We start from the raw sequence: 24,000 nt of genomic DNA on the forward strand, positions 1-24,000 counted from the left end.
GCTGCCATGCGTGATGGTGGGCAATAATCGATCGTTTGAGTGGTGGGTCGATTTTTTTATGATCGCTCACTCCAGATAAGCCTCGTGGAGCACGAGATGAGGTGATTGGGCGAGCTAGCACGAGCTAGTGGTAAAAAGAACGTAACGAAATACGTCAAGAACGGCATGGTTGATCGGACACGGTGTACATCGTATCGAGTCAATATGGCATGAGGAATTTGATCCTAATGTATCCTTTTTTTTTTGGTATGTTGATATTTATCCGGCACGTTGAAATAGGACCAAATATACCTGATTGCTTTTAAATATGTCAATTTGTGCGTTAAAAGCTGTTCCTTTTTCTTTGTCATGAAAGCCGGATAGTGGGTGAAGCAGCAGTGATCGAGATTGAAGTTTAAAGAACAGCGATCTCCAGAGATGTAAAGTCAATCTAAGCGATCGCTCGGTCGGTGGTCACCATATATGCTTCAAGCAAGGTAGCAGCATCTTGGTGTCCCAATGTTTGCCCAAGATCAGCATCTCTCACAAGCGCCCTTCGTGGCGGCGATCACAAACGCCACGGAACAGGGCTGGCGATTGACCGTGACCACCGCACCCGAACAAGTCGACAATGCGTCAATTACACGGTACCGGGCGCCTCTCGATTCCGGCAGGCTAATGGCGACTGGCCATTAGCAAAAGGTGCGTCCGTTCGAGCCATTGGAACGCATTGTAACCACCGTATCCCATCGGATAAAGGTGATTAATCACAGTGCGTTACGAACGTGTGTTACACGGTTGCATTATATTTGCCGTTGTGTTTGATTGTTATTTATTGGTTTCCGAATGTGCCAAAGCGCTCGAGATGCCTTGGGAAGGTTAGTCGAGTCCCGGTGGAAATGGGGCTATTTTTTGGAAATTGACATCTTACGCGCGGAAGAAAAGGGAAATGTGTTGCGACGAGAACGGGCACGGTTGGCGCAAGAAAAACGAAACATTCGAGTGTCGCTTTTGTCGGTTACTTGCCCACGGTTGAAGGGCGCAGCCTTCGTGGGCTCGCATTGCCGGTAAGTGACGAAGGTGTCGTAAACGTACAAATTTCAGCTGGAAATAGGCCCGTTATCGTGCGGTGCCGTACTTCTTAACGTTAGCCCAATTAGAACGCCTACTGCCGGACGGTCAGCTGTACCATGGCCGAATGCTTTGAAGGGCCATTCCGGCTGCAGCTCGGAATGGGACCACTCTTAAAATCTGGTGACATAATTCTCGCTATTAGAAATTAACTCCTTTTTTCCTCACTCATACCTTTGCCACGGCTTATGATAGGAATGGAAACAACTGCTCTGGTAGCGATCTAGCAACCTTGAATGTTTTCAAATACCATGCCTTATGCAATGGATTTTCTACTGACTGTGTGAGGTAAACTATTTCGGTTAGAAAGAATATTAAATAAATTTTCATTGCTTTAGTAGCTTTATTATGCTACCACATAGAGTTACCTCATACGCCACATGACATCTACATTCAGTCGTCAGATTTATGGTGTCTGATGTTTTTGGAATTTTATTTAGTGCATGCGAGCGACATAAAATGCTGCATCAGAGGAAAGACTCTCAGAATCAATAACTCTGCCATGAAATGAACGCTTAACGTGTATGTAGCCAAAAGCACTTCCCCTGATCGATATCAGTCCCCAAAAATAATGTATATTTTATGAGAATTTGTGTCACGTTTTATTCAATGAATGACACTTCAATATAATTGAAGCACTAGTTTTAGCTAGCTTATGCTAGTGTATAGTTTTAAGAATCCAAATCAATAATTTAAATAGCAAAACTAATAATTTGTCCTACCAAATTTGGATTTAACAATATCCTTCCTACAGCTAATAATAGATTTCGGTTATTATTTCTGATGGTTCAACCGAAAAAGAGACATTCAAAATTTGCAATTTCAATTTCAACGGTGCGCTTTTTTCGGTTTCTCGGACCCATAACGAACTCACACAGTTCAAATAAAAGCCCATAAAAAGCCCAATCGATGCACCCAGCTCAGCTTCGGGGTGGTGCCTGGTAGCGACATATAAATTCTGTGCCAAATTTTGTATATCATAAAAGCCCTGCGTCCCGATCGTCCGCAAACTTTTACCCACCACCTCGCTTATGTTAACCGTGCACGCAACGATGATTAATCATTTCTCGAAGCCACCCTCCCTTCCGGAATCCGAACATGACCATGCGGCAGGTGCCGGTACGGAAAAGTGTCGATCGTCTTCGTCCTGGCTCGGCTTCTAAGCAGAAGGCTACCGGAATGTCCCTGCGCTTACAGTGTAACATTCCAGCAGATGAGCACTTCGGTGCGATCGATCGGACATTCGTGTCTGTTGCTAGGGAGCTTGTTGATTGCTTGTGGCGAAAAGATGAACGAAGGGCCATAGGACTCGCGAGTTCCTTTCCGCCCTCGTACGACAGCTATAAAAGGCCGTGATGTCGTGACCACGGGTTCTTCAGTTCCGGTGTGTCGCAAGGATTGGATAGCCTAACCGAAATCGAGAATATCTGCCACGGACGAGAAAGTGATATTCAGGCTGGAAGATTTGCTTCCGGACCAAGTGATAGTGATAGATTTCGAGACAAAACCCTACGAGCCACGATGAAAACTGGATACGGGTTAAACACGTCGGACTCCCTTGGATATCTGGGATACAGCTCCAAACCACACTCCTCGCTCACCTACCTTGGCAGTAAAGGATACAGTGCTCCATCCTCTGGAATACGTTCGAGAAGTGCTTTCGACAGGGATGCGATTATCTCCAAAGTGAAGAAACCGAAGCTAAGGCAAGTGCAGTAAACCCTTTTTCGAAGGGATCATCCCAGAACGGCTCTAGATGGCTAGTGCAAGTGAAATACGGTCCTATATTATGTACATAATTCATAAAGTTTATTTCAAACATCTTGAATATAGAAACATATCTATTGAACTTATTATAAAGGTGTTGAATAGTTTTGTGATGCAATATAAATTTTGAAAAATAATTTGTTTTTTGAATTATACTTTGAGGTAAAACCAACATTAGTAATTAGTTATAGCCACCGTGCTATTAAAATTGAAATGGTCGTTTTAAAGACGAAACATACTGATTAACGTTCGCTAAATGACGGTGAAAGTGAATTAAGAAAAAAGTTATACTATCTTAACAAATATATTACTGCATATATTAACATATAAATAGATACATTTGTAAGAATAAACAATTTGACTATAAAAAATCTTACTCCAAAGAAATATGCCGCAAAAAAAACTTTTCCAAAGAGATGTGCCAATCAGTATGTGTGGATTTCAAAAACTTTTCCGACGTTCGATGCCCTTAGCGTGCTGCCGAAAGGACTGCTCGGTATATAGTGATCGCGTGCATCGCAGTAACGCAACAACGCGCAGGCGTATTTACTTGCGTTGCTAGGGGTAACTTGCGCCATGGCGATCATTGTTTGCGCCAGCCAAACAGACGCATTCGTTTTCCTTCTGCCATTCGACAGAAAAGTGTCATTCGTTCGGTTTGCAAAGTGGTGATAAAATGCATAATTAGCATTAGTTTATTATTTCTTTCAAAAAGGCTTTGTTGATGGTTAAAACCGTTCATAGACAATCATGAGTACCGAGTAATAGCCCTGCGAAAATTATTTAACGGAATTTAAATCGTAGTTGAGCCATGGCATCTTTAAAACCAGCGAACTAATGAAATTGGTTGTTAATTTTTATTCGAAACAGAAAACCATCCATCGATAAAGTCGATACACCGCTGTACAAGAAGAAAACGTTCGATTTCACGGACTACGCGTACCGTGAGGCTGTAAATCGTCTGAAGTTCTTGTTGACGGAAGCATACGAGCCGACGAAGCTTGCCACTTCTTTCTATTATCGCAACGTGGATGATGGCAAATCGGAAGTATCCGATAGTCAGTCCGTTATTGAACGACCGTCCATAACGGAGGTGTCCAAGTACTTTCCCACAACCACTGTGTCGAGGTACGGAAGCACGTTGGGAAGGCGGTATAGCTTCCTCAACAAGGACCTTCAGACTGCTCAAGTGGGTGGTTCTGTGGGAGCTCTCAAACCAGCCCTCTCGAACTCCAGCCTACATCCGGCTACTTCCGGTAAGAGATTCCCAGCAATGAAAAAGAAAACCTCTCATCGTTTCCTTTTTCAATCATAGCTCATATACCGCAAGCCCTTGATTTGGCGCAACCTCCACCTGAGCTTCTGGGATTTATTGAAAAGCAGGAAAGCTATATCGAGCAGTTGGAACGCGAGTCTCAATACTGCAGGGTGTGTGGAATCGTGCTTTAAAGTTATTTTTGTAGTGTATTTAACGAGCATTTGTATTACAGGAAGAGCTTTCGACATTGTTGAAGAAAGTGAAGGAGGTTGTGTCCGAAAATGAAGCCCTCACGGATCGGTCCCGTTCGAAGGCGCTTTATCAGCTCGATTCGTCCGAAAGCGAGGACGTCGATTACACGGATCGGAGCAAGGGAAAAGGACCCCTCTCGGGACCGAGCATCGTGTTTGAGTCACGCATCAGTGAGCTGGAGGCACAGCTGGCCCAATCACAGATCGATCTGAAAAAACTGTTCAACGAGAATGAGGAAAACAAACGCAAGCTGCTGCACGGTGCCAGTGACGTAGGAAATGCGGACGCGTACCGGAAGCAAGTGGAAAATCTTCAGCGGTAAGTGGACCAACAATAATGTTGTAAGGTTAACAAAATCTGACGTCTACTTTCGTTATTATTTCAGCGATAAGCAGAACCTCGAAGAGACGGTGCGCAAGCTGCAGCTCTCGATCGATCAGCTAAAGGACTCGGAAGCTTGCAGCTTCAGTAAATCCCAACGTAGCCGTGACATGATCGAGCAGGTGGCCTTTGAACGCAATCAGGCGGAGATCGAAATTAGGCGCCTTAAGGTAACCCAACACACTACTACCATTTTGACGTGGAAATTCTTAAATATCCTTTTTCTCTGTTGCAGGATGAGCTCGAGCGGCAGCATGAACGCGTCCGCGAGGTCCAACACGAAATGGCCAAACGCTTGGCAGAGGAGCGAGCTAGTGCCGAACGTCGCTATACTTACCATGTCGATCAGCTTGGAGGTGATCTCAGCAGCCAGTGGGAACACGCCACTAAGCTGCAGTTGGAGGTGGAACGCATGAAGCGCATCGAGTCTGACTACAAGCGCGAATTAAACCAAAAAAGCTGCCAGATTGACGAGCTAAAGATGGAGCTGAAGAACAAATCGGCCATCTTTATGTCCGATCTTAACCAGGGCAGTGCGGAAAAGCAATCGCTGGAGCAGGAGATCACATCCTTAAGGTAGGTCCTGAGTTGATTTTTTAAAGGGTCCTATTATAGGTCGCTAACGTCGTTTTCATGTGTTTTTCAGGCTGCAGCTGGAGCGTGCGGAACGTCAATCGAAAGTGGAAGTATCTCGCCTGAATGCTGAGATAACATCCCTTCGGCAGCGGCTCGATCGGGCTGACGCTGATCTGTTGCACTCGAAGCGGGAAAATCTCAAGCTCGCCGATGAAGTAGCATCCCTTGAGAAAGAAGTAAGTCCCATTTACAATTAACACACGATTTTGCTCCAGTGTTACAATTATTTCTTAACTATCTTTGCAGTTGACTCTGGGAGAACTCAACAGAGAAACGCGTCCTTCGAAAGAGCTCGCAAAAATCATTTCCGATATGGAAGCAAAGCACAGTAAGTAACGATTGTTTCTGTTGTTTTCTTGTTCATATAAGTTTACGACTTACGTTCTTTAAACACGCTATGGGTAAGCTATTACACACACAATCTGATAAGACAATATTTCTGAAACTGGGACATCAAAAGTCTGCCTACTCTTTCGCATATATTTGCTTCGATCACGAGTCATTTAAACCAGTTAGATTTCGTATTCATAGATCATGTTGTTTGCTGAGTGTTCTATTACAAGCTTAAATGTGTCTGGTGATTGGGTTGCAATTTTTAAACTTACTGCACGCCTACTGTTTAATTTCCTGGTTTTGTTTGTTTTTTCTCTATTTGATGAAATTGAAATGAAAATCCGCACGCTACCTTTTGCTTACGTATGGTTTTCGCGCCAAATTGAGTCATGCCCGCACAGGTGTGAATTTAACCACGTGCTACCACCGATTGTGGCGATGAAGTGCGCGAACAACTTCATCGCGCGTTACGATAGATGTTTCGAAATGATTAGAGTTGTTGCTGGGGCCGTTCTCAATAGTTTATCCATGAGCTATTTTCACGTTTGCGAGAGTGCATTCGTCTTAAAATCTAGGATGAAAAACACGTCGACATAAAAAAAAAACGGTTCCACAAGTAATAGAATACTCCATTGATCTGTCACTGGCACGTGGCCCGTGCAAACCGTTTACCGCAGTCACGAAACATGCATCTCGGCCAGTTTTGCCACCTTTGCCAGCCTTGAAACAGAAGAAACTGCACGATCCAGTCGCATTCCCTAACCGCTCAAATCAATGTTCTTCTTCTCTCGCTCTCTCTCTCTCTTTCTTTCCGGTACTTGCATCCGTTCCAGCCAGCACCGTTTCCGAACTCGAGGGCATGATACAAGATCAAAAACAGCTCATGGAAAAACTAACTGCAGAATGCAAAAGCTTGACGCATAAGTTAGAGGACACCACACAGAAGCATAAGTACATGAAGATTTCTTTCTTTCCTGGTTGTTTATCTTCTTTTTTCACGAATTGTGTTTCATTGTATTTCGTTGTTAAATTATGTTCTAAAGCACATTATTCTGCAATATGTATAACAATAATTTTAGTAAAGATCTGCATGATATGTGATCAATAATTTAATTACATAGATGAAGATCAACACACTGGCGGCCACATCCTGGCTGAAATTCGAACGTGACATTTCGAAATTAAGCTTAAGCACGTGGTTTTTCAACCGTTATGGTGACAGTTGATCAGCACTGCTTTGCGAGTTCACATGGCTTCCGTTGGTTGATTTTGTGCACGCGTTGACTTCCCCGTACTAACACTAGCTCCTCCATTCATCATGCTCCTGCCCTCTTCATCTTCATCCCATTGAACAATGCACCGCGCATGTTTCCTTGGGCCAACCAGTGCCCTCAGACGCGATCGACGAAAACGGGTGCGCTTCACGGATACTAACTCAATCTACGAACACCAACGCCACCCTAGCGTCTGCAAGTCCCCGGAGCCCGAATTCAGCACCGATCGGCGACATCCAGCAGGATCCATCTGGCAGCTTCATCAGCAACACCGGCAGCAGCCCTTCTCGCCTCTGCTCGCGTCCCTTTGTGACGATAACCGATGGCAAAGGGAACACGTTGAGCGACGAGCACGTGGCCTGCGGCCAGACAGCACACCCTATTAAGATCGACGTCAATGTGCGCATTGGTCCCCGTACTACCGCTTCCGGTAGCTCTGGTGATGACCAGCGTGAGGCGGAGTGTCCTAATAATGTACCATAAAGCGAGCAGCCTAACACATCTTCCCTCGTGCCTTCTTTCCTAGCGCGTTGATTCTAGGTTTCGGAAGCGATAGTACGTAAGCCCACAAACTGTATTCGATTGCTCGATGGTATGCTTCCACGTGTTACACCTTTAGCATATTTTAGTAGTCTCATTTAATTGCACCTCAATTGGTTCATTTCGTACCCAACCTGTACATACACTCGGCCTCGTATCTTTAGCTCATGCCACGGCTTCCATATTCTTTCTTCATTTGTTCGCCGTTCCCTTTTTTCGTTTCATAATTATGCTCCCGTTTTGATTTCGCTTCGATGTGCTCCTCGAAAATTGCGCCCAGAGAGGAAAAGCGTGAGCTCCGCCAGACGAATTCCGAACTGATGGAGCGACTGAAGCAAATCTGGCACAACTACAAACAGATTAGTCCCGCATTTCGGAAATCGAGCCTGGTGTCGAGCAATGGCGGCGATCTGCCCGAGCTTTTGGAGGCAAACACTTTGATGCCGTTGGAACAGGACGCTTTCCAGCTAGACGACAATGAGCAGGTACGGTAACTGAACGGAAAGACCCAACTAACCTTCCGTTTCCGTGTTCTTTCTCTTTCCTTCTTCTCTTCTCTCTCTATCTTTGGTTTCTAATGCTGACTTTGCTGCCGTTCGTCAGGCAGGAGATAGATTATCTGCAGACAAATTTAGAATTTCTTTCCAAACATATAAACACTAGCAATGCTACTAGCAACGATACTAATCAATACGCTTCGACAAATCCCGCCACGGACGACAATCGCTACACTAGTGAGCTGCAGGGCACGTTATACGGTGCAGTAGATAGCGGTAGCTACGCAGGAGTTGGCGGATCAAGCGCAGCTCCTGACACGATCCCGGCCGCATACTCAAGCCCTTCCCCGAACCAATCGATTGCGCGAGATGATGTGAACAATTACGAAGGTAGCCCACGTTGGGGAATGGGGAGTCGCACACATATCCGCCCATTCGTAGGAAATGCGTACGTGCGCATAGGCTTCCCATTTGGTTTCGCTGCACAATCGCTGCACGCGTCTGTTGCACTCGCTGGAAGTGCTCATTCTCACCTGACCCAACCATGGGAACTCTGCTTGTGGACGCTTTTGCACGTTCTTCCCATAATTTGCCTTACCCCGGCTACGGCCTGTTTGGTTTCTGCAAGATTTATTAGCATAACTTCTACGTTTGGGCTATTTATTGTTTGTCGAAAATGCTTCTCAAATCATCCCGCGAACAGGCAATCGCTACCCCATTGTTTCTCAAGCTCGTTTGGTTTTCTCACGCAAGAAGTCGTCGCCGTTGGCGGGTCGTGGTGCTTTGGTGGAAGAAAAAAATCTCCCTCGAGTATCGTTCGACCTCGCTTTTCGTTGCACCGCCGCTGAAGTTCTCGAGAGGGAGCACTCGTCGGCAGATAATTCGCGATGTTTTTTAATCACGATTCTTCATTACCCGCTCCACAGCAGTCAACTCAGGATCACGGCCAGGAAGCACCGCTGCCCGGTATCCACCACCGGCGGTCCCCAACGATCGAGTCCTGCCCTCGGACACTTTCGATGACGCAGCTTCCGGTGGAGTCGGAGCTGGAAGACAATACCCGCCACCATCGGGTGCCGGTGGCAAATCGTCACGACCCGAATCTCGAACATCCGATCGCCAGCAGTACGCCCCACCGAAGCAACCGCCTGAACTTTCCCGCAACAACTCCGTCGCCGAGTACGGCAAGTACGACGACAAACGGAGCGAGTCTCGGTTGTCTCGCAGCTCGGTCACCAACGAGGACGGAGGAGTGGGCGGGCGGGCGGGAGGACCTGTTTCAAAGGAGCCGGAGTATGGACGTGCTGTGGAACCAGAGCGGTTGTCGCGAACGAGTGATTCCACTAAACCGGACAGCACCGGAGGCGGTGGAGCGTCCGGAAGTAGTGGCCGATTGTCGCGAGAATCCGTGGCCGACCAGCGAACCTCGCGGCAGTCGATGCAGTCGTTGGCCGGATCACAGCAGTACGGTGCAACGGATCCAGCAGATCCCACCGCAGCTCAGTACGCGAGTCAGCAACCGTACGGAGAGTTCGGGTACCAGCAACAACCGCTGGATGATCAATCAGCCGCAGGGGCAGTTTATGGCGAAGGATACGACCAGCAGCAATATCCCGATCAACAGCAGTACGAAGGATATGCCGAGCAGTATGAACAACAGCAGGCCTATGATCAGCAGCAGTACCAAGGCTATCAGCAGCCATATAATACACAGCAATACGCCCCTGAACAGGTTTATGATGAATCCAGCTACGCCACCGGAACCGGTACAGTGCAGCAACCCCAGCAACCTGTGGCACCAGCAGCTCCAGCAGCAGCAGCACCAGCAGCAACAATCACTTCACAGTCACCTACCCAAATATCCGCACCAGCAGCCGTCGCACCCGCACCACCCGCCGCCGCCGCACCAGCACCTGCACCAGCAACAGTCACCGGCGGCAGCACTAAGCAGCAATCAGGAGCCACCGGAAAGTCTGCAGGCTCAGTGGAACAAAAGGAAGGTAACCGAACTGTGGGGAATACGCGTTCCGGTGCTTCGTCCCGGGCAGGAGCAAACGGACAGCGATACAAGCAACCATCTGGCGCGGGACGGTAAGTCGTCGGCGCATCCTTGCTGCAGCAATAGCATGCCTCGGCAGCAGCTGCCGAAGACGTGCGGGTTTCAGCCAATCGATAGCTACCCGACACTAAGCATAAGCAGCCCGAGCCTGTTTGGTAGCAGTCCGGACGTGAGTGAGACGCCGTCTCCAACGTCTACGGTGTTGAAAAACTACGACGCGGCTAGTCCCAACCCACAGTGAGGGGGTTTTCCTGGAGAGTTTTTCAATGAGCAGGCAATAGTCTACCGTTGGTTTGTTTGTCGCGAGACGTAATGTTGTGGGTTTGACCGTACGCAGTTGTTTTCATGTGCAGCTTTCTGTTTGCTCCCTTCGCTCCATCGAGCATTTTGTAGTGATTCTGATGTTCTGAAAAAATGAATAAAAAGTATTAACGATTCTTGGCCTTTCATTTCTTCTTCGGTTCTTCCTTCTAGAGAAACATTTCAGATTTCACAAACAAGAGTTAGTGCTGTGAGTAATATGGTATTTCTGAAATATTCTAATAAGATTTGTCACATGTTCAATTTTCTACTTTTATGAACTATCATGCGTCTCCATTGCAACTGCTCTAGACACGTGCTTAAGAGTAATTTTTATTATTCTTCAACAGGAATGCGAAAAGATTTTTAGACCTGTTTAACATAGAAATGAAAGAACGTTTGTGAAACTTGGCAAAGCTCAAATCAATCATTGTCAAACAAGAAGAGCTGCTAAGTAATAATTTTCAAAAATTCTCGCTTAACTATACGTCAACATGCATTTTCTTTGACAGTCAGGTCTAACCTGTACCTTAACGTACCCTTAGGATAAATGTCATAATTTTTGTTTGTCATCATCTTCGCGTGCAATTCACCGCAAAATATCCTGTCGTTTGCAACCAGTTTAATTCAGTGTTTAATATCGAAAAATGGCTTTGGCAGAGCTTTGTGGCCTTCCTCGAGGCAGCCTTTTCAACGGTGCTTCGATGGAAAATGATTTCTTCAACCGTGATATTTCGATTAACACGCAAAACTTACAAAACAATATGTCGCTCGCAGTTCCGCCGTTTCAAGATGTAAGGTTAAGCATTCGTATGTTTTTAAAGTGGAATATTTCTGATTTTTTCGCATTGGCTCTTGTTTTTCTACCATTCACAGCCCGCTTTGAATCTTGCGAAGTTACAGGCCGCCGGAGAGTCAAGTGGAATTAAGATGGAATTCGATCACGGAACCACTACGCTCGGATTCCGTTTCCAAGGTGGCGTAATTCTCGCTGTCGATTCCCGTGCCACCGGTGGTCAGTTCATCGGATCACAGACGATGAAGAAGATTGTCGAAATTAATGACTATCTATTGGGCACATTGGCCGGTGGAGCGGCTGACTGTGTGTACTGGGATCGCGTTCTAGCCAAGGAGTGTCGCATCTACGAGCTGCGCAACAAGGAGCGGATTTCTGTGGCGGCTGCAAGTAAAATCATGTCCAATATTGTCTATTACTACAAGGGTATGGGACTGAGCATGGGAATGATGTTGGCCGGCTATGACAAAAGGGTAAACATTTGAAATGCTTTAATTTATTCACTATATTTACTTAGAACTCCTAAATTTGTTTGCTTTTCAGGGACCACAGTTGTATTACATCGATTCAGAAGGCACCCGCACACCTGGAAAGGTGTTCTCAGTTGGAAGTGGTTCGATCTACGCTTATGGTGTTCTAGATTCCGGCTACCACTGGGATTTGACTGACGAAGAAGCACAAGATCTCGGCCGGCGCGCGATTTACCACGCCACTCACCGTGATGCTTATTCAGGTGGTATCGTTCGCGTTTACCATATCAAACCAACCGGGTGGGTGAACATCTCCAACCAGGATTGCATGGACTTGCACTTCCAGTTCAAGGAGGAAAAGAACAAGAAGTTTGGTGAATCCGCATAACAGGTTAGGTTTTGTGTTTAATTATGAAAAGATATTTTTGCGATACTTGCGAATAAAACATCAGTGCACTCATATAGTTGTGTTGTCTAAAATTATTTTTTTCCTGTCGATTGGAATATTTCTCGGTAATTAAAATATAAAAAATAAATCTATAATACATACTTTCACTTACTTTTGTAATAATAATGTATTTAATTTTATAGAAAAGCATAAGCTAACAAATTAATGTTGCAAATGTAAACATTTGACCTATTTTACATGGATTCGGCTCTTCAGCGAACACAATGTTGTCATTTAAACGTCATACTGAGTGCTGTCATATAAGTTTTCTTTTAACTTCGCCGTGAATCAAATCCGTTCGTAATTAGTGCTGCTGTAATTTAATTTTCGTGGAATATGTGCCGATTGTGAAGTGTGGTGTACGATCTACATAGTGCCGGTAACACGTAAAGTACGGTGCCTTTAAGGTACGGTTCGATCGTGCAGTGGAATCGTATCTTTTTTAGAGGTCATACAGTGGAAGTGCATCGAAACGTCACTAGTTCACACGTCAGCCGGAATCCGTAGCTGTTTTTCGGTTCCCGTTTGACACACTAAAGTTGGTAGAATAATAGCAGCGACTGTGTAAATCATCTCGGACGAAAAGAAGTGTTATTTGCTTATAAAATGGTAATATGTTCAACTATAATTCTAGTCGGTGTGAATGAATACATAACGGATCTTATTTTTGTCTCGTTTTCAGGTGTTGATAGCAGCCGCTGTTTGTACGAAAGCGGGGAAAAGTAAGTTGCGATTCCAACAGTTTGCACAAGTGATCTTCGTCTATTGGCCTGGATCGACCTGAATCATACTATTTTTGTTATCGTGATATTTAACCCTTTTTTTCTTCAGCAATCGTTTCCCGGCAGTTCGTAGAAATGACGAAGGCCCGCATAGAAGGACTGTTAGCTGCGTTTCCGAAGCTAATGACCTCTGGTAAGCAGCACACATTTGTCGAGACGGATTCTGTGCGTTACGTTTATCAACCCCTGGAAAAGCTGTACATGCTGCTTATCACGACGAAAGCGAGCAACATTCTGGAGGATTTGGAGACGCTCCGGCTTTTCTCGAAGGTAATTCCTGAGTACTGCAGATCGCTGGAGGAGAAAGAGATCATCGAAAATGCTTTCGATTTGATCTTTGCTTTTGATGAGATCGTCGCACTAGGGTATCGTGAAAGCGTTAACCTAGCGCAGATAAAAACCTTCGTTGAGATGGATTCGCACGAGGAGAAGGTTTATCAGGCGGTGCGACAAACACAGGAACGAGAGGCGAAGCAGAAGATGCGTGAACGGGCAAAGGAATTGCAGCGTCAACGTATGGAGATGAAGAAGGGACAGTCGGGTGGGCGCGGTATTGGAGGTGGCAGCGGTCCGGAAGGATTTGGCCACAGGTTTAGCAGCAGTGGGGGCATTTCGAGTGATAGCATTTCATCGCTTAGCACACCGTCGTCCAACATCGCTGAAATCAACAAACCAGCTCCGGCAGCAGCGTAAGTGAATCTTTTAATTCATTTTTAAATAGATTTCAATTTGGCTCGTCAAAAATAATCATATGTTTTAAATTCTCTACCAGAACAAATTACTCGTTCATCAAAAGGTTTAACGCACTCTTGCTTCAATTTCAGGAAGGCAACTGCTCCTCGAAATGCGCTAAAACTTGGTGGAAAATCCCGTGATGCCGATACATTCGTGGATCAGCTGAAGAACGAAGGTGAAAAGGTAGTTTCCACTCCGCTACCAACTGCAGCAGCATCGGCCGCAGCAAAAGCAAAGCCTATTTCGGATGTCCCAATGGATTCGTAAGTATCTTTAATTGATAAATGTTTTATATTCGACATTATTGAACATTCCGTCCATTTACCTGTCCATAGCGTCCATTTACGAATGGAGGATAAGGTTGTTATTCGCATTGGCCGCGACGGTGGCGTACAAACGTTCGAGTTGTCGGGGTTGCTTTCGTTGCGTATATCAGATGAAAAGTTCGGCCGTATCAAAGTTCAGCTGGACAACGCAGATCAGCGGGGAATCCAGTTGCAGACGCACCCGAATGTGGACAAAGAATTGTTCCGTAGCGTGAACCAGATAGGGTTGAAAAATCCCGCCAAGCCATTCCCGCTCAACACGGACGTTGGTGTGCTAAAGTGGCGTTATCAGACGCAGGATGAATCGGCCGTCCCATTGACAAGTAAGCATGTGCAATCAATTTTTTGGTTAGCTTTTATCGTTGAATTTATTTAACACTTTCTTATTTCTTTATTTGCTATTTCAGTTAACTGTTGGCCTTCCGAAAATGCAGAAGGCGGTTGTGATGTCAACATTGAGTATGAACTGGAGCACACACGATTGGAACTACAAGACGTTTGCATTACGATTCCACTACCGTAAGTAACGTACAGTTTTTTCAATGCTGGGTAAATGTTCTAATTTTGTTTGTATCTTTTTTATCTATACAGAATGGGTATTACTCCATCAATTGCCGAGTGCGACGGTGACTATAACCACGATTCACGAAAGAATCAGCTGCTGTGGAACCTGCCGGTGATTGATGCTTCCAGCAAACAGGGTTCGATGGAATTCACAGTACCAAGCTCAATTCCGGGTGACTTTTTCCCGCTCGATGTATGTATAAGTGCCTTTAGGAACCTTTTATGTTTATTCTAATTTAACCGAACTACATGACGAATTATATGTTTGCATTTTAGGTGACATTCTCGTCCAAAATTCCTTACGCCGATTTGGCTCCCGTCAAGGTGGTTATGGTGGATGACGGTAGCGAAGTAAAGTTTTCTACCGAAACCGTTTTTTACACTGATAAGTTTGAGATAGTATAAACTGCCTTTCGGCAAGTTCGGTGAGGTTAGCGTTACGCTACGATACACATACATTTCTGCTTACATTTGATGCCGCGATTCCACAGTAGAGACAGGGATATATAGAACAGTTTAGCCGTTAAGCAGTAAGCATACGTCTCCAGCAGATATGCAGTGCCTGTATACAGGGCTCCAATGATAGTTTGTATTCCATTATGTACCGACGTCATGCTGCTAGAACGTGCCCGAGGATGCAGCGTTGGAGCTTAGATTATGTTGTTTTTCTCCTTTTTATTATCAAGTGCATATATATCCTCTATTTTGTATGTTATTCTTTTAATGCAACCAATTCAAAAAGAAATCCAATTATAGAGGGGATATATTCTATATTAGCAAAGCTGTAATATGGCAAATTACTAACGCAAACACGTGCATGTGAAAATGTTAATCCAAACATGAATATGATAAATAAATTAAAATAATTCTAAGAGCCAAAGGTATTGGTATCTTTTAAACTTGTATGTTTTAATAATACTGCATAACACTGTCTATATACATCTGGTTTGTTTACATATCTTACCCATCTACACCTTGACAGAAAACAATAACATAACCCCGATTTCGCGCATTATATTACGCGGTTACTTTTAACTATTGCGCCTGCAAATTCGTTGATGCAGCTCCTAAAATATTAAGAAAAAATGTCGTAGAACCTAGGCCATCAGCACCTTAATGTTTTGATGACAAAAGTTTTATTTTTTAGTTATTTTTCATGTAATTGCCTTTTGTGATGTTAGTGCGTAATGCTTCTAAAGCGGTTGTTTTTATCATACCCAAAAGCAGTGAATCGATTACATCAAATTACACATGGTGGTAATAATGCAAGCCCCAATTTCAATATTGTCCCATTCGATGCCATTCTTAAACAACGAGATTTCAGCACGGATATCACTCACGCAACCGAAGATGGACAAAAGCCGGTAACAGTTTCTCTGTACCAGATGAAAAAAATCATCAAAGGTTCTAGTTCAGCGCTGGGCGATTGCATTGAGGGTGCCACATGCATTCAAACGATTTGCCCTGTCTGCCACATTATTCCGGGCGGTTCAGATTCCAAGTCACCGGAGAAAAGCATTACAGACGGTATCCGAAACCGGATATTCGTAAACAAGACGACAGGCAACTTCACGTGTTCTTCTTGTCAGTATCAGGGTCGGTGGGACCATATCGAAAAGTTTTTCCTGCCCTACAGCCGTTCGCCGAAAACGGTGCAGGAGCTAAGAAAACTTAGAGATGCATTTTTGGAGCTTAAAAAAGAGCAAATGGGGGCCGCGTATCCAATGCCAGGAGATATCGTTGCACTGGATACAATAGAAAACGCTCTTAATGCAATACGGCAGCTTCAACTGGAGGTGAAGCATAGTGTCAAAGTTTCATATGTGAGCGGTTAAATAACTCTCTTTTTTTGCAGAACATCTTTCCCGAGACGCTGATAGCTGTGAAAGCATGTTGGCATGAAGGAAAGAAGGAACTCTTCATACCGCTAGTCGACGTGGAAGATCGGCCAATCGGGTACAAGACTATTTACACGAACTCCGACGGGGAAATTTGCGAACGCACTGTACCAGAAACCAATGCAAGTGGGCTGATTTATTTGCGATGCTCAACATCGGGTCCTTCAACCAAAACCAAAGATCATCAAAGCCAATCGAATGCCATCCTAGTGCTAAATGTGCCCGATCTGCTAGCCCTAGGCAGCGTAAAACTTAATGGTGAGTACATCATTAGAAAAAAAACGAATATTTTCAATTTAAATTCTCATTTATGTAAATCAGCGACGGCTGTGTGTCTTCCTCATGGTTTGAAAACGCTACCTCAACAATGCCTGCCCGGGTTGGAGCGGTTCCAACGGTTAACGCTCTGGTTCAATTACGATACTGCTGGTTGGGACACGGCTCGCAATTACGCTAAAAAACTGGATGAACGAAGGTGTCTGTTCGTGCGACCAACCGATCAGCATCCGACCCCGTATAAAGCCATGCAGGAAGGGATCGTTGAGCCAAAGGCAATCCTGGCAAAAGCGCTACCGATCCTTCATCAATCCATTACGACATTTCGATCTCTGCGACAAGACGTGCTGAGCGATCTGCAGAATATCGACAAAGTGCAGGGCGTCAAGTGGAAACGTTATCCAACGCTCAACAAGCTGCTGAAAGGCCATCGCAAGGGAGAACTAACTGTGCTCACTGGACCGACGGGTTGCGGCAAAACCACGTTTATGTCAGACTACTCGTTGGATTTGGCCCAGCAAGGAGTGTCGACACTTTGGGGCTCTTTCGAGATTCGGAACACACGCCTCGCAGTAACGCTTCTCCGGCAAATGGTTGGTCGGCCACTTGACGAAAATCTGGGGGAATTCGAGCAGTGGGCTGACACGTTTGAGCGCCTTCCAATCTACTTTATGACCTTCCACGGTCAACAGCCGATCAAGCTGGTGATGGAAGCGATTGAGCACGCACAGTACGTGCACGACATACAGCATGTCATCATCGACAATCTCCAATTTATGATGGGTGTCCTGGATGAAGCGAAGCATCTAGACCGATACTGGAAGCAAGATGCGATAATAGCTGCTTTTCGCACGTTTGCCACGAGGCGCAACTGTCACGTGACGCTGGTGATACACCCGCGCAAGGAACGGGATTCGGACGAGCTAACGACGAGTTCGATTTTTGGTGGAGCGAAAGCTTCTCAAGAAGCGGACAACGTGTTGATTATTCAGGATAAACGGTTAACGTCGGTGAGAGGCAAAAAGTATCTGCAAGTAGCGAAGAATCGATACAGTGGCGACCTTGGCATTATGCCGCTCGACTTCGACAAGGCGAGTCTTAGTTACGCGCAGCGGAAAAAGAAACCGGAGGGTGGCAGCGACGACGGAGTACCGCCAAGTACGAACGAAGAACCCGTGAATCATCCAATGCACAGAACAATTGGAAGGATTCTTTAATTTTTCACCCTAAACACAGATCAGTGTACAGTAAAGTAGTGTAGTTTAAAATCTATACAAAAATTGCATTTAGTCAGATAAAAGTAAATTGTGTCAAATATACAAAATGAAGGGCATGCTTCCAAGTTGAAAGAAAGCCATGCTAATTGATGGTTTGTAGTGATGTAAACCTCATCGTCTATGTAGATGATTGTCGATAGTTCTTTATATCCAACAGCTTCTTGCCGCACATAGCACAGATACCTTTCTTATACGCGCATTGTTGGCAGTAGTGTGAACCGGCTTGATGAATTTTCTGTTTGCATATTCTGAAAATTGTAAGAAAGACTATTAAATGAGTTTAGAGACTATGAAAGAGGTTTAACGGCCATAGAACACGCTTACCGGCAAGGGGCGAAATTCCCGGCTATCGGATTGTATCGCACTTTTGCACTTGTTAATGCTTTGTTTTCGTTGATTTTCCTACCTCCTCCTTCGGTAGTATTTCTCGCGCCGGCCTTCCACGGGTCGGGTGTGATAACCTTCCCTAGCTTTTTCTCGCATTTTTCACAAACCATTGAAACTGAAGCAGTATACAAATATTATAGGTCGCCTGTGAAACTACTATACTTTTAGCGATCGGTTAGTGAAGTTCGTCACTTAATCGTTGAGATTTCTACAAAAAGCGTTTTGTTTAAATTATTATTATTTTATTGAAACACATTGACAACTTATATTAGTTCACAGTAACTCACTTACCGATTTATTCAAGTAATTACAATTTGCGATCCAGCACTAATGATTTGTATACAAACAACTATTTTATTTTGGTAAAATCGCAGACTTTACATCGTATTTGTCAGCGATCGTCGTGTGTACAGTAAATGTTTATATTACAATGTATCAGCGCCCACTTCTTTTTTAAATTGATTGTTAGCGGAATATTTTGAAAAAATTAAACTCGAAATTACTTTTTTATGAAACTATATGCCTTCCAATTAGTTAAGTACAAATTTGTTAATTATTTCAATAGAAATTTGCAGTTAAAACATCAATAAGTTGACCATTTGCTTTTTTGCAGCATCAACCCCACTTGTAAGTACCCAATAATCTATATCTTGTAATTATTAAATTTGTAATAATACGTGCGACATACAATCAGAAGAATTGGTAAAAATATGGATCATGCCAGACGCCACTTTAAATTCAAACAATATAGAAACACCACATTTTCAATATTGTATTATTTCATCAATGTTCTTTGCCTATATTTTCATAATCCAGATAATTTTACTTTGATGCTCATCTGCTACCATAAGAAATCAAAACCATTCCAATGGCTTACGGCATTCTATGCTCCGCAGTATGCTATGCTAGGAAAACCCTAAAATTAGCCTTAGCATGAGTGCAGCGTGTGCAGGCTTCTTATAATGCACATGTATGTTACTTCTCAAGAAGTTCCCGCTATAACCAATGTGCTATTAATAAATCGTCCAAAATAGCCAAAACCGATCTTCTCCTGAGGAGAGAAACCGAAAGTGGGAATGCATATCTTCCGCAATGAAGCTGTATGAGAGCAAACAAGTTAAGCGCCCCCAGACGGCGACCAAGGAAAAGGCCACCATCCCACGATCACTCCACGCCACGTGGGCGGCGGATGTGAAGTTTAGCCGCAAACGCCACTCCTCCACGCTTGAAAGGCTACGTCTCGTCAAGCGGCAAAATCTCGCCGACTGGTATCCTACGCCAACGTAGCAGCCAATCAATTTGTAATGCTTCTCCCGTTTTGGGAACTCGCTGGCGGAAAGCCGACGAACTCTAAGCGGTTCCATAACAAGCGCCGCCTGCCATATGTTACTTTTTGGGTGCGTTTTCAAACCAACCTGTCCACACGTCCTCGAGTGCGATGGCCTAAAATTGATCCAACAAATAAAAAGGTCCTTCTGCTTCCTGGCATTACGTCATCGCGTCCGCACCGTTGCCTGTTGGAACGAGAAAGCAAAAGAAAAACTAAGGCAAACAGAGCCGGAAGCACTGAAACCATTAGTTCCCCCTGTTTTTGCTTCTCCATTGCCAGTCACACCCACATTTGGCCCCGAGAAAATGGGACGCCATTTGTTCTGCATATGCGTGCGTTTAATTGAATATCCCAGCACGCGATGAAAGAACGACATAAAACCCGTTCGTCCCTTCATTTTTACTACCGCAAATGTCCTCGAGGGATGGGTTTCGTTGGAAAATTGTGCCGCGCAAGGAAGTAACGACGAACACGCGAAACATATGGATCGATATGTTCGCTGGATATGGAAAATAAACCGTATTGACCTAGCAACAAACTTGGCAACGGTGATGACGATTACGTCAGCTTGAATGGAGTTTTTATCGAAGAAGTTTTTAGAGGAGAAAAGTGGCCCAATGACATCATGACGAGAGTCGTTGATTATGAGATCATTTCACGAAAAAACGCGAAAGTATGACCACAGCAGGTTGGAGAATGCTAACTAAACAAACACAGAAAGACACCAAACTATAGTTGCAGACTCATTTATTGCGTGAACGGATAATAAATTAAGTTAAAATGCACACCAACTTCTTCTGGGGATTTTGAATTTGTGCTTCAAAACGGAGAAAACCGGCATTTCATCTTCGGCTCGGGTGAGCTGCAGCTGTACGTTGGCCAAGCACGCTGGCTTCTTAGTACTCCTCAGCGCCCTCACCCTCACCATCTCCCGAATCCATGCCGACCTCCTCGTAATCCTTCTCCAGTGCGGCCAAATCCTCACGAGCCTCAGAGAACTCGCCCTCCTCCATACCCTCACCGACGTACCAGTGCACGAAGGCACGCTTGGCGTACATCAGATCGAACTTATGATCCAGACGCGCCCACGCCTCAGCAATGGCCGTCGTGTTCGACAACATGCAGACGGCACGCTGCACCTTGGCCAGATCACCACCCGGAACGACCGTTGGCGGTTGGTAGTTGATGCCAACCTTGAATCCAGTCGGACACCAGTCCACAAACTGGATCGTACGCTTCGTCTTGATAGTGGCAATGGCAGCATTCACATCCTTTGGTACCACATCACCACGGTACAGCATGCAGCACGCCATGTACTTTCCGTGGCGTGGGTCACACTTGACCATTTGGTTCGCCGGCTCAAAGCACGCATTCGTGATCTCCGACACCGACAACTGCTCGTGGTACGCCTTCTCAGCCGAGATGACGGGCGCGTACGTGACGAGCGGGAAATGGATACGCGGGTACGGCACCAAGTTGGTCTGGAACTCGGTCAGATCCACGTTGAGCGCACCGTCGAAACGCAGCGAAGCCGTGATCGAGGACACAATCTGACCGATCAGTCGGTTCAGGTTGGTGTACGTCGGACGCTCGATGTCCAGGTTGCGACGGCAGATATCGTAGATCGCCTCGTTGTCGACCATGAACGCGCAATCCGAGTGCTCCAGCGTGGTGTGCGTCGTCAGGATCGAGTTGTACGGCTCAACGACAGCGGTCGAGACCTGCGGCGCTGGGTAGATGGCGAACTCGAGCTTCGACTTCTTGCCGTAGTCCACCGACAGGCGCTCCATCAGCAGCGAGGTGAAACCGGATCCGGTACCACCGCCGAAGGAGTGGAAGATCAGGAAACCCTGCAGTCCCGTGCACTGATCGGCCAGCTTACGGATGCGGTCCAGCACCAGATCGACGATCTCCTTGCCGATGGTGTAGTGGCCACGGGCGTAGTTGTTCGCCGCATCTTCCTTGCCGGTGATGAGCTGCTCCGGGTGGAACAGCTGCCGGTACGTACCGGTACGCACCTCATCGACGACGGTTGGTTCGAGATCGACGAACACGGCACGGGGCACGTGCTTGCCGGCTCCCGTCTCCGAGAAGAAGGTGTTGAACGAATCATCACCTCCACCGATCGTCTTGTCCGACGGCATCTGACCGTCCGGTTGGATGCCATGCTCCAGACAGTACAGCTCCCAGCAGGCGTTACCGATCTGGACACCGGCCTGTCCGACGTGTACGGAAATGCACTCACGCTGAAAGCAGAAAAGATGAACACGTACAAGCAGACTGTTACGAAAGGCTGAATGGAAGGAAAGTAGTTCGCTCTCGCCGTTGTGGGCGAAATCGCCGAAAGGAAAGTCGAGCGGTGAAAGGAGAAACTCGCGAAGGGAGAAAAGAAAAACGCGCCACGAAAGCGCCACGGAAGCGCCACGCTGTCTTTTTGGGGGCTGTGCCGAAAGCTAACGGAACTTTCCCCAAGCGGGAAATGGAGCACTTCAACGTGCGGACTATGGGGGAAAATTTTCGTGAGCTACGGTGGTCTCGTGGCGCGTTGGAAAAGTGTGTGTGCCAAAAAAAGAAAAATCGATTCTAGCTATGTTGATTAGAAGTAAACGAACGGGGGTTTTGAACTATATGTACCGAATGTATATTATCTAGCAGAGGCTATAGTTAAATTTCAAACTTTACCTTCAAAATTTGGCTTAAATATGTTTTAAGTTTTTAATAGTTTGCGATATTGGGGAATGGTAAAAACAAATTGCTAGAGGTTTTAGATGACTCATGCACCGAAACACACACGCGCGTACAATAAATCTTGAAATGGGTAAGGTACGCTAAACCCAATGAAAAATGTTACACGCGTCTACCGCGTGATGCAACTAACTAAAATCTTAAGCCAGATTCTACACTTACCATGATGAATGGGGTGGGGTTTCAGATAAAAGTTTGCACTTTACACAAATTCACAAAACTGTGCTAAACGAAGATGATAGCTGGTGTATGGCGCAGCGACACGGTCTTGAGCTTGGGAATAGCTGTTCAGGATGCCTTCCAAACCTAAGAGTTTATGGTAGCATTGGGCTGCACGGCCTGCTTTTATAAACTCGGCTTCGTCAGCTCTCTGGTTGCTGAGAAAAGGGGGATTTCAAACAACAGTTACGCGCAGCCGCCTTTGGAACGAGGTAGTTTCTTTTCTTCTCACTGCGGTACGCGTCTATTTGTTTCATTCACTCTCCTGGCAGCTTCGCTCCATTGGATGCAGTTCCTTTTTCATGCACCCGAGCGAGGAGAAACATGAGCATGAAATATGCTGCTGCGTTTAAAAAGATGAGTTTGCCTTTTCAATAACGTTTTTTATTCTATTCTTGGCCGCCTTGGTTATATGGAGGGCTTTGAAGCATAAAATAAGTCAACAATTTTAATTTCATCCATGGAGGGGTCATAAAAAGTATGCTGGAGAGCATAAAATTATCGTAACGATTCTCTCCATCGTGAGGGTTTTCTCTCGCGAGTGCATCGGACCGAAAAACGCGCACAGGGTGTCTATGCGTTACGGAGCAAAATATATAGATATAATTAAGGAAAAGAAATAGCTAAAAATTGACTATTTGAGAAGAAACAATCAGAAATACTATAAAAATTTCAAACAAATATTTGAAGATATATGTAGTAGTTTATTTTAGTAATTTAGTCATGAATTTACCAACAACTCTCGTGGATGTAGTACGTAGCATAACATCATTGCCATTCTTTTTGACAGTTGGGGGCTACAATGCAACTAAATGCATTTGGTCGATTCATTTCCATGCATCTTGCTGTTTGTGGAATATATTTTTATATATTTTTTCGAATATTTATTAGTTCATATATCGTTTTTTTTTGCTGCAGGTTCATAGAATAATTAAGGCAGCGAAGGTTGTGGATAATTTATTTTCAGAACACCGCAGTTTACCATTGCACTACCATTACTAGATACGATAGAAGCACCGTCAGGAAGTGTCTACTGTTGGGAACAACAATAAGGAGTCGATTTTCGGATAAGAAAAACCAATAAGCTACCGAGTGCACCCGGGATAAGGTGTATCGTGGTTGGTGGGAGGAAATGCCCACCAGCATTTGTACATATTCTTATTCCTAAGTATTTATAAAATACAATGTGACCGCAACATATTAAATTTAAAAAATAATTTATTTTAAAAAATGAAAAAAATGGTAACGTTTTTTGTCAGTTACTTAAATGCAACTTGTAAATTTATAGCATATTTCGCAAGAGCCATTAAACGGCAATGGCAGGATTTAACAAGTTTTTG

At 45.0% G+C, this 24,000-nt stretch overlaps 6 protein-coding genes across 6 annotated transcripts; 4 read left to right on the forward strand and 2 right to left on the reverse strand.

The window, feature by feature from the left end:
* Positions 1 to 2,631: 2,631 nt before the first annotated feature.
* Positions 2,632 to 10,439, forward strand: LOC128731559 (myosin-15). The gene is made up of 11 exons (XM_053824690.1): positions 2,632 to 2,816; positions 3,748 to 4,133; positions 4,193 to 4,305; positions 4,368 to 4,705; positions 4,773 to 4,938; positions 5,004 to 5,344; positions 5,415 to 5,580; positions 5,651 to 5,736; positions 6,575 to 6,688; positions 7,832 to 7,980; positions 8,949 to 10,439. The coding sequence occupies exons 1-11, from the start codon at positions 2,632 to 2,634 to the stop codon at positions 10,346 to 10,348; spliced, it is 3,444 nt and encodes a 1,147-aa protein (XP_053680665.1). The 3' UTR covers positions 10,349 to 10,439.
* A 571-nt stretch (positions 10,440 to 11,010) lies between these two features.
* LOC128730277 (proteasome subunit beta type-5) lies at positions 11,011 to 12,124 on the forward strand. Its single transcript, XM_053823316.1, has 3 exons — positions 11,011 to 11,201; positions 11,284 to 11,676; positions 11,747 to 12,124. Exons 1-3 carry the CDS (start codon positions 11,055 to 11,057, stop codon positions 12,059 to 12,061), a joined length of 855 nt encoding a protein of 284 aa, XP_053679291.1. The 5' UTR covers positions 11,011 to 11,054; the 3' UTR covers positions 12,062 to 12,124.
* Positions 12,125 to 12,688: 564 nt separating this feature from the next.
* Positions 12,689 to 15,395, forward strand: LOC128728166 (coatomer subunit delta). Its single transcript, XM_053821857.1, has 8 exons — positions 12,689 to 12,730; positions 12,804 to 12,843; positions 12,953 to 13,592; positions 13,728 to 13,901; positions 13,974 to 14,287; positions 14,372 to 14,483; positions 14,556 to 14,721; positions 14,805 to 15,395. Exons 1-8 carry the CDS (start codon positions 12,728 to 12,730, stop codon positions 14,931 to 14,933), a joined length of 1,578 nt encoding a protein of 525 aa, XP_053677832.1. The 5' UTR covers positions 12,689 to 12,727; the 3' UTR covers positions 14,934 to 15,395.
* Positions 15,396 to 15,715: 320 nt separating this feature from the next.
* On the forward strand, positions 15,716 to 17,940 carry LOC128721933 (mitochondrial DNA helicase). The gene is made up of 3 exons (XM_053815736.1): positions 15,716 to 16,324; positions 16,384 to 16,684; positions 16,748 to 17,940. The coding sequence occupies exons 1-3, from the start codon at positions 15,716 to 15,718 to the stop codon at positions 17,917 to 17,919; spliced, it is 2,082 nt and encodes a 693-aa protein (XP_053671711.1). The 3' UTR covers positions 17,920 to 17,940.
* A 125-nt stretch (positions 17,941 to 18,065) lies between these two features.
* Positions 18,066 to 18,544, reverse strand: LOC128721935 (cysteine-rich PDZ-binding protein). The gene is made up of 2 exons (XM_053815739.1): positions 18,304 to 18,544; positions 18,066 to 18,227 (listed from the first exon to the last, which is right to left on the reverse strand). Exons 1-2 carry the CDS (start codon positions 18,474 to 18,476, stop codon positions 18,098 to 18,100), a joined length of 303 nt encoding a protein of 100 aa, XP_053671714.1. The 5' UTR covers positions 18,477 to 18,544; the 3' UTR covers positions 18,066 to 18,097.
* A 1,888-nt stretch (positions 18,545 to 20,432) lies between these two features.
* Positions 20,433 to 22,762, reverse strand: LOC128721934 (tubulin alpha-1 chain). Its single transcript, XM_053815738.1, has 2 exons — positions 22,604 to 22,762; positions 20,433 to 21,942 (listed from the first exon to the last, which is right to left on the reverse strand). Exons 1-2 carry the CDS (start codon positions 22,604 to 22,606, stop codon positions 20,593 to 20,595), a joined length of 1,353 nt encoding a protein of 450 aa, XP_053671713.1. The 5' UTR covers positions 22,607 to 22,762; the 3' UTR covers positions 20,433 to 20,592.
* Between the last annotated feature and the right edge of the window lie 1,238 nt (positions 22,763 to 24,000).

This window comes from Anopheles nili, chromosome 2 (genome assembly GCF_943737925.1).
Source record: "Anopheles nili chromosome 2, idAnoNiliSN_F5_01, whole genome shotgun sequence".
In the NCBI taxonomy this organism is placed as follows: domain Eukaryota; kingdom Metazoa; phylum Arthropoda; class Insecta; order Diptera; family Culicidae; genus Anopheles; species Anopheles nili.

Bases quoted from the DNA above. Each gene is read 5' to 3' on its own strand.
- LOC128730277 (XM_053823316.1), top strand. From the start codon at position 11,055: ATGGCTTTGGCAGAGCTTTGTGGCCTTCCTCGAGGCAGCCTTTTCAAC. The intron at 11,202-11,283 runs GTAAGGTTAAGC...TACCATTCACAG, and splicing joins CAGTTCCGCCGTTTCAAGAT to CCCGCTTTGAATCTTGCGAA. The intron at 11,677-11,746 runs GTAAACATTTGA...TTTGCTTTTCAG, and splicing joins TGGCCGGCTATGACAAAAGG to GGACCACAGTTGTATTACAT.
- LOC128728166 (XM_053821857.1), top strand. The intron at 13,902-13,973 runs GTAAGTATCTTT...ACCTGTCCATAG, and splicing joins TCGGATGTCCCAATGGATTC to CGTCCATTTACGAATGGAGG. The intron at 14,288-14,371 runs GTAAGCATGTGC...TTGCTATTTCAG, and splicing joins ATCGGCCGTCCCATTGACAA to TTAACTGTTGGCCTTCCGAA.
- LOC128721933 (XM_053815736.1), top strand. From the start codon at position 15,716: ATGCTTCTAAAGCGGTTGTTTTTATCATACCCAAAAGCAGTGAATCGA. The intron at 16,325-16,383 runs GTGAAGCATAGT...CTTTTTTTGCAG, and splicing joins TACGGCAGCTTCAACTGGAG to AACATCTTTCCCGAGACGCT. The intron at 16,685-16,747 runs GTGAGTACATCA...TATGTAAATCAG, and splicing joins AGGCAGCGTAAAACTTAATG to CGACGGCTGTGTGTCTTCCT.
- LOC128731559 (XM_053824690.1), top strand. From the start codon at position 2,632: ATGAAAACTGGATACGGGTTAAACACGTCGGACTCCCTTGGATATCTG. The intron at 2,817-3,747 runs GCAAGTGCAGTA...TATTCGAAACAG, and splicing joins GTGAAGAAACCGAAGCTAAG to AAAACCATCCATCGATAAAG. The intron at 5,345-5,414 runs GTAGGTCCTGAG...TGTGTTTTTCAG, and splicing joins CAGGAGATCACATCCTTAAG to GCTGCAGCTGGAGCGTGCGG.
- LOC128721935 (XM_053815739.1), bottom strand. From the start codon at position 18,476: ATGGTTTGTGAAAAATGCGAGAAAAAGCTAGGGAAGGTTATCACACCC. The intron at 18,228-18,303 runs GTAAGCGTGTTC...TACAATTTTCAG, and splicing joins GGGAATTTCGCCCCTTGCCG to AATATGCAAACAGAAAATTC.